At 33.3% G+C, this 8,715-nt stretch overlaps 1 protein-coding gene across 1 annotated transcript; it reads right to left on the reverse strand.

Moving 5' to 3' along the window:
* Positions 1-3,541: 3,541 nt before the first annotated feature.
* LOC139899442 (L10-interacting MYB domain-containing protein-like) lies at positions 3,542-6,452 on the reverse strand. Its single transcript, XM_071882263.1, has 4 exons — positions 6,299-6,452; positions 5,284-5,617; positions 4,637-5,197; positions 3,542-4,273 (listed from the first exon to the last, which is right to left on the reverse strand). Exons 2-4 carry the CDS (start codon positions 5,602-5,604, stop codon positions 3,758-3,760), a joined length of 1,398 nt encoding a protein of 465 aa, XP_071738364.1. The 5' UTR covers positions 5,605-5,617; positions 6,299-6,452; the 3' UTR covers positions 3,542-3,757.
* Between the last annotated feature and the right edge of the window lie 2,263 nt (positions 6,453-8,715).

The raw sequence follows: 8,715 nt of genomic DNA on the forward strand, positions 1-8,715 counted from the left end.
CTGATAATGACAGGACCACTGTTTGGCATGTCAAAACCAGGTTTACATAGTTCCGAAACAAACCCAGAAGTTGAGAATGAATTTCCTGTAGCTGACCTCCTCGGGGCATTTTTCACATCCTTGCTAAGACTGAAAAACTTGAAATCTTCATCTGGAATATCCAGAATCTCAGCAAACTCCTCCAACGTCCAATCGTAGGAATAACCAAACATGTTCACGTGAACACATTTCAATTTACGTGGATCAAACACATAGTTTGCATAAAATTCCCTAACAAGTTTGGGATAGTACTCATTATCTCGATAGAGAAAAGCTCCAGCATATATTCCCCGCCAGTACGCAGAAAAACTACCTTGAGCAGCAACGTAAAGACCAGTAAGAATGGGACGTTCGGCTAATAGTCGTCGTCTTTCAGCAACTTGTTGTTCTGACTCTCCTTGTGAAACTCGGTGTGAAGCTCTAGCTCTTCTGTCCATGGATATTAACTGAGATTAACTGTAAATAACAAAATAATTAAAAATAATCATCATTAACACAAATAATAAATACTAAAATTAGTGAAGAAATTGCTTAAATTAGTACCTTAAAGTGTCTTTAATCAATGAATTGCACAAGGTTGGAATTGTTATGAGACTGTGAAATCAAAGTTCCAGGGTCATACTATAAATAGGGTAAAAATCTTATCCGACAAAAATCTAGGAAATCTTACTAAATCTTATCTGAAAATCCAACATCTGATCAGATAAGGTCGCAAGCTCGCAAGACGCAAGGACGCAAGCTTGCGCCTTGCGAGGGCAAGACGCAAGTCTTCTTGCGTCTTGCGAGGGCAACCTGGCAAATTTTTTTTTTTTTTTTTTTTTGGGCTCCAGCGCAAGAATTTGTTTGGGAATGGGCATTTTGGCTATAATCCCGTTGCTAAAACATTCACACAAAAATTTCCCTTGGATTTATAGTATAAAAAGTGTCATATTTTCTGTCGAGTTGTGCCAAGTGATTTTCCCTGAACAAAACTTTGTGTTTAACAAGTGATAGATTTAGCATTTGAAATATTATAGTGATGAAATTTTTGCATCTATTTTTCTGTTTATGTATGGTACGTAGACCTTCATAAATTTATCATGTTGCTGTATAGGTGTAAAAAAGTATAAAGGATGTTAGCCGGTTCAAAAGAGTGTAACCTTACAAAATATCAACTCTGACCAATTGAAGTAAAAATTTTAGTGGAATTTTTGGTTATGGTTGGTTCACATTTTTTCCTTAATGACTTCTGGCCTGTTTATTGGGGTCACAGCCCCCCATAGAAGACTCTGTAGCACCGGCCCCATCTTAACTATAGCTCTAACATCTTGCTTGTCTTGGTTAGGTTGTGTTACTGTCGTCGAGCCTCTGTCATGGTGGTTTTCTTTGTATTCTCGGTTTCTTGTCTCTTTTTCAAATCAAGTTTTATATCAAGTTTAAGTTTTTTTGTCAAAAAAATAAAAAAGACATGCCAAACACGATGCTTATTATCAAAAACAAATGGGGTCCATTTTTTTATAAAATAAAAAAAAAAAAGGAAAAAAAAAACAGAAGGTTGAGGTCAGCCTCGTCTGTGATGATAACATGATTTAATAGAGTTATTAAAACATTTTTTTATTGTTTAGTCGATATTAATGACATGTTTTGGGTCATCATGTTTTGGGTCATTATGTACAATCTACACAAGACCCGTTTTCTCATGGAATTATCACCTAAATGCCTATTTTAACAACCCTTTTTGACTCATAACCCATAAAAAAAAATTTAATAATTTGCCCACGCAAAGCGCAAAGGCGCAAGGTGCCTCTTTGCGACCTTACTCCTCGGTGGACGTAAGGACGCAAGGTGCCTCTTGCGACCTTGCTCCTCGGGGATGCAAGGTGCCTCTTGCTCCCGCCTGCATGTCATAATTAAAGTTTTCTTTCAATACATTTCATCAAACACCTTAAGTGCGCCTTAGATTTGGTATTTATTCTTGATCATCTTTCATGGTAAACTATCGAGAATCTTTGTTGGAGCTGAATAACACACAAAAATAGCTATTGTGAATACCAAAGCAAGATAACTACATTTATCAAACAAACAAAATAATACATTGTACTGAAACAATTAGGTGTCGTAAACATCTTATTATATAGATCAAAATAATGTTGGATCAGGTGATGTTAAGTGGCTGTTGAGATCGGTCAGATAAACATCACACAGCATTGTCACCATTTCTAGCCAATGAAATAGTTTACTAAAGATGATCAAGAATAAATACCAAATGTAAAGCGCACGTAAGGTGTTTGATGAAATGTCTGAAAGAAAACTTTAATTATGAACATGCAGGCAGAAGCAAGAGGCACCTTGCGTCCTTGCGTCCCCGGAGATCAAGGTCGCAAGAGGCACCTTGCATCGTGCATCCACCGGGGAGCAAGGTCGCAAAGAGGCACCTTGCGCGGGCAAATTGTCAACTTTTTTGTATGGGTTATGAGTCAAAAAGGTAGAAAAAATGGACATTTAGGTGATAATCTCGTTTTCTCATGGTCTCAAAACTGCATCGTGTCTGCTAATACAAAGACGTGCAAAAACAAACGATTCGCTTAAGGTGTTACGCAATATTGACCACGACAAAGTGAAAAATGTAGAAGATTAGATTAAAATAGTGGAGGAGCAAAATTACACTCTACATTGAACATGACCATTAAGTACACGTTTCTTGCATATGCATAGAACAGGATCGAAATTATATTTCTATTTGTATTTCTAATTATACTAAATAACGTAAATGGTACAGTAATCCTATTGCATAATACTGTTTAGGGCAGGTTCAAATGAGAACCACAAAAATGGCAAGAACTGCGAGAACTTTTTAATTTCATAGTTTTTATGCATTTAAATGCAACAAATTACATGCAATTGTTAATTAATGCTCATATTATTAACAAACATATTTTCATTACGACAAATTACATGTTAAATTGTTACTTATAATAAATATTTACATGTTCACAAACAAAGATGCACATGTGAACGAAAAACCATATATTTGATTATATAAGTAAAAATATAAGGTTTTTCAAACTATTTATAGTTCTTTCTTACTCTCCATCAATATTTATGGGTGATTCAATTTACTCACATGTGAAAATCTTTGTAATTTAAAAGTTCTTGCAGTTCTCGCCTTTTGTGTGGTTCGCATTATAACTTTTGACGGTAGGATAAAACATAAAACTAAAACAATTAAAATTTATAGCTAAAAAAATTAATAACAAGAAAGTCCATATATTTTCAAAACGTTTAATATAAGACCAAAAGAAAAAAATAATTCAGAGTTTAAAAAATTACATGGATAAAACATAAAACTAAATAAAACAATTACAGCTACAAAAAAAAATCTTCAAAATTTATAACCAATAAAGTAAATAACAAGAAAGTCCGAATATTTTCATAATGTTTAATTTAATATAATACCAAAACAAAAAAATAATTCAGAGTTTATAAAAATAGTGTTAGACGACGAGACAAACATAGTGACATAGGATCTATCACGTAGAAATAATTGTTACTGTACATGTTTATTCATAATAGTTTTTTATCCACTTTTATCGCTCAACTAAAATAACTACACAATTTCGTCGCATCACGCAGACGCTCCTACTAGTTGATGTTAGAAACTGTTTAACAAACACATCACTTATTAAATGAATCGTCAATAGTTGATTCCAAAGGCTTAATTTTGCATCAAATCTTTAACTTATCGTACTACCATTTTTGGCCGAAGTTTCCTAATCAACCACTTTCTTCTCAATTTAACATCCAACGCTAAAAATGTTTTTGCTATTTTATCATCTTCCAAAAAATCACACGCGTCCAAAATGAGATCTTCATCCATATCTGGTAACGCCTGAATCGCTTCAATTACGTTCTCCATATCACCAAACTTTTTCTGGTTATCTTCATCTTTCCTCGTTTCTACTAAACGAGAAACCGCACTCGCCATTTCTCGAAGAGCACTCACCATGCTTTCATGGTCCATCTTTACTCTCTTCAAATTCTTTATACTTTGTTTGTGTTGTACCTCGCGCTTAAGATGAAGTTCATTCTTTGATGCTGCTGAACCACTACGAACTTGTTCAGTTTGGTTTGAACGATTATCGGTAGTATCAGAAAGACTATCTTTTTCATCAGTGTTCGATTCTTTAAATACAAAACACAAATCTTTATACAAAGGTAGTGGTCTCGTCATATATTGTCTTGCATCAGAATTTTCCTGCACATTGTTACAAGTGGTAAAAATCGTGAGTCGGGGACGAGTCGGTCAGGAGCTTACAGGGACGGGTCGGTCAAGTCGGGGTTTGACCAACGTTTGAATTTTAGTAATGTATATATATACCCCATATATATTATATTATAAATATAAATAAATATATCAAACATAAAACATAAATATTTCGAATATAGATATCGGGTACAAAATCGAATTTTAAAAAATATTACTCCATTTTGACCAAGTTTGACTTTGACATACTCAGACCCGACTCGGCCCGAATTTGACCGAGTAGCGGATCTAGGAGTCACGGGTGTTACTAGTTAAAAGGTCAAAGGAAACATTTACTGATGAGATAATACAAACCTCAATGTAATCTTGCCAGGCACGATCATCGGCAATCACCATTTGACGTAAATCGTCCCACAAAAAACCATCTGATTCCAACAGCTTGTTTACAACAGTATATTGTCTTCTAAATGTCTTGTAACGATTTTTCAAAATATCAACATCATATTTGAAACCAAACTTGTCATTAAATAACTTGATCATCTCTATCCACGATTGCTTACGAAACAATCCATCAACATGACTTCCTTTTCGAACTTGGTCAACCATAAGTTCAACGAAGTAACGATCCATTGATGGCTGCCAATATGTCCTAACACGACACCCTCCTGGATCAATATCATCAAATTCTTTGGAGATTGAAACCCTAAAATCATCATCGATCATAATTTCATGAAGAACCTCCAAATCAGCCTCGTTATTTTGAATAACGGTATCACCAACTGATTCGTTACCAAATTCTAACATTTTGTCAGCATTGTCAATATTTGCTTCCGCAGATATGTTTTTGTATATTTGACATAAATCAAAATAATATGGAATTGTTTTAATTCTATATATTCGAGCACCGGGTTGTACCTGCACACACGATTATCGGATCATGCATATTCATAAGTTTTACAAATAATTCATTTTTCAACTGAAATAATTGATAACTAACTTACCTTGATATAGTCATCCCAAACATTATTATCAGCTGTCACCATATGTCGAGTATCGTCCCATGTAAATCCATCCAATGCAAGAAGATTGTTTACTGCTTTGTATAAAGTTCTTAAAGTTTTGTGTCTGTTTTTTAAAACGTCTTTTTCGTAATGAAACTTGAATTTAGTACTGAACAATGTAGTCATGCGTTTCCAAGCTCGTTTACTAAATAAATGATCATCAATTCTGCTTCCTTTTCCAACTTGTTCAAGCATTAAATCAATGAAATATCTGTCCATTTCAGGTGTCCATATGGTCCTCAATCGATAGCTTTTGTCCATGTTATTCTTATAACTGCGCGCACACAATAAAAAACTACATGTTTATACATTTTTGAATTCATTAGTGTAAAATCACTGAAAAAGTATTCAAATTGTTTTATATATATTCTTAAGAGGCAAAGTTACAAGCTATAGCACAAGCATATACAATTGACACATATATACACATTATTGACAAGCCTTGAACCAATTAATACTGTTAATACTGTTACCGATTCTATTGTTTTGCAAGTGTTTAACAATCAATTAATACTGTTACCGATTGACCGGTATGTGTTAACTAAGCTAAATTTTGCTGATGTGGCAGCCATGTTATCGGCCACATCATCAAACGGTACATTAACACTCATTGAGGCAGTTGAGCAATGCTTATAATTAAAAAAATAAAAAAACAAATTACAAATCACCGTTTATCTGTTTCTCTCATCTTATTTGTGTCACATCAATTTGTGTATCAAAATATTGTAGCAGTTTCGTAACCATATCATTTCTCATCTATAAATACAGTAATAAACCAGAGTTTTTTACAAATTAAGGTCAAATTGGATACACGTTGACTTTTTACTATCCAAGAAGATATTTAATAGTAACAATTAACAAGTATCGATAAGAATTTAAATCAATTATATGTATGTGAACGAATTGTGAGCATACGTACGAACTATCAAGTGATTGTAAATGAAATTTTACAAACCTGTGTAACCGATGGAGAAGGTGGGGCCCGATTGGTGCAATTTAGGGATAAGGATATCCAGAGCAGGGTATCCTTGTTCGTGGGAGTCGACGATTATTTTCGACGTTATACAATTTTAACGGTGGAGACGTGGAGAATCCCACTCCCTCCCGCCGTTAAATCACCGTTAAATTCCACCGTTTTCAGCCACCGTTGCCTAGCCGACGCTGAATCATGTGGTTTTCTCTTTTTTTTTTTTTCTTTCTTTTTTTTATTCAGTTCGTTTTTTTCTTTAATTATGTTTTTGTGAGTTGCAGCATTCCTTGACTAGTGACTAGATGAAGAAGACAATGAATTGCAGCTTTTTTTTTTTTTTCTTTAATTATTAGGTTAACATACTAGATTTTAAAGAAAATAAATGGGCTAAATATGGACTACATATGGGCCAAATTATTAGGCTAAATGGAGTACTTTTATTCTTTTAATATATTTATATTTATTTATTTTATATATTTGTGTTTTTTTTTTTTTTTATATTTGTGTTATTAAAATAAATTAAATAATGAATACAAATAATTTAAAATGTATTAAAAATAATAATCAAATAATATAAAAGTGTTAAATAATATTATTAAAAGTTTTAAAAAATTATTAAATAATGATTTAATACTGAGATTTAACACTGAACTATTTCCCCTATTTTGGCGTCAGTGTTAAATCCAGTGTTAAATTTAATACTGAGATTTAACACCGAACGACTCCCTGTGCTCTAAACGTTATAGAAAAGGATGTGGCCCTAATTTTATAAACCAATAGTTGCAATGGCCCACTAAGGTTTGATTTTTTTTTCTTTTTTTGAAACAAGATATTAGTTCATTCAACTTTCATTTGGCCATGTGACTATGTCCATAATATTTTACACTTAGGTTTCAGACATCTCGTTTGTGTCTCCAAGTTGAAAAATAACAGAAAATGTAATTAATAAAAAAGGTCGAAAAAAGGGAATATAAGGTTAATAATGTGGCTACCTGTTTTTGGACAACAAATTTCCAACATTCTTTTGGAAAAAAAAAAAAATGTAAACCTTCACTATCACACAATTGTGAGATTAGGACTAAGCTTCTTAACAGATATATCAGCAGTGTCACCTCATGCTAAGAACAAAGTAGTCAAAGAGTGACATACTTTCGTCACCAAAAAAAGAGGATGGGTACAAAAGGAGAATGTCTATGTTACCATTTTCAAGACTAATGCTAAGACGAAGAGATGAACACTACATAAACTAGTCTAATCTTTACTCCTAGTCGGAGAACTCGGATCTCTAGAGATATCGTTTGAACGTTTTTTGGGATATCTCGGCATTTCGGAGAAATCTCGGGACTGATATTGATTTACGTTGACTTTTTATTTTTTTTTAGTATAAATTTATATACACTTTTATGAGATTTTACAAAAAAAAAAAAAAATTACGAGAAATGGGAGAGCAAATCCGAGAAATTATGAAAATTTACAAGAAAATTAGAGAAATGAGCAATAAAATCCGAGAAATCGTAGCTTTGACCAAGTTTGACCCGTTGATGGGGAAATCGCGGGAGATGAACATCTCATCTCGGTTGCCTTCTAAAAACGAGATCTCGGAGAGTTGTTTGAGAGAAATAAAGAGCTTTACTACACTGCTCCTAGTAGTTTAAACTCGAAATCAAAGAAATATAGTTTCTATTGTTTTCCGTTTATTTTTGCTATCCCCATTTCTCTATGTCCACGGAAACACAGTAACGAAAAAATAGCTCGTGAGCATTGAGAAAAATATTACTCGAGAACATAGTAGTGATTGAGCCAATACCCACTTTATTCAAAAGAATTTAATTATGGCTAGTTACTCATCCCAAGCGTGTTTAGATCTCTAATCTATCTATTTAGTACTGATTAGACACACTCAATTCTACTCGAGATTTGCTGGTGTCTTTAAAAAAATTAGTTTGATGCATAAATCATCATGTGTTTTGCTCTTTCAAAACATATCTTATAACATATTGAAAAGCAAATACTACAGCATAACAAACATGAAATAAGCAGGCAAAATTCATTGTATCAAGAGTTGAAGGCTCTTTCTAAAAGAGTATTCCATAACAAAACTAAATTGTAACAAACATATCACTAAAATGAAACATAAAAGCTAATAAAGATATCCAACATACACAAGACACCTCATTTCTCGGATTTCTTTGTAGGCCCTGCAAACTAAAAAATTACATTCTCATTAGAACAAGCATCTGTTGGAAATATGTTCTCGGGTTGGCTACGGTTCGACCGTGGTTTGACCGTGGTACATATATTCCGAAGATATGCCCATGACATTAAATAATAAAAGTCCATTTATCCTATTCGGTCACACACAAAGGCCAATCGTCAATTGTTTGATATACCTTCTAATCGGA

This window comes from Rutidosis leptorrhynchoides, chromosome 3, assembly GCF_046630445.1.
Source record: "Rutidosis leptorrhynchoides isolate AG116_Rl617_1_P2 chromosome 3, CSIRO_AGI_Rlap_v1, whole genome shotgun sequence".
NCBI lineage: Eukaryota > Viridiplantae > Streptophyta > Magnoliopsida > Asterales > Asteraceae > Rutidosis > Rutidosis leptorrhynchoides.

Bases quoted from the DNA above. Each gene is read 5' to 3' on its own strand.
- LOC139899442 (XM_071882263.1), bottom strand. From the start codon at position 5,604: ATGGACAAAAGCTATCGATTGAGGACCATATGGACACCTGAAATGGAC. The intron at 5,198-5,283 runs GTAAGTTAGTTA...TCGTGTGTGCAG, and splicing joins TTTGGGATGACTATATCAAG to GTACAACCCGGTGCTCGAAT. The intron at 4,274-4,636 runs GTTTGTATTATC...AACAATGTGCAG, and splicing joins CCTGGCAAGATTACATTGAG to GAAAATTCTGATGCAAGACA.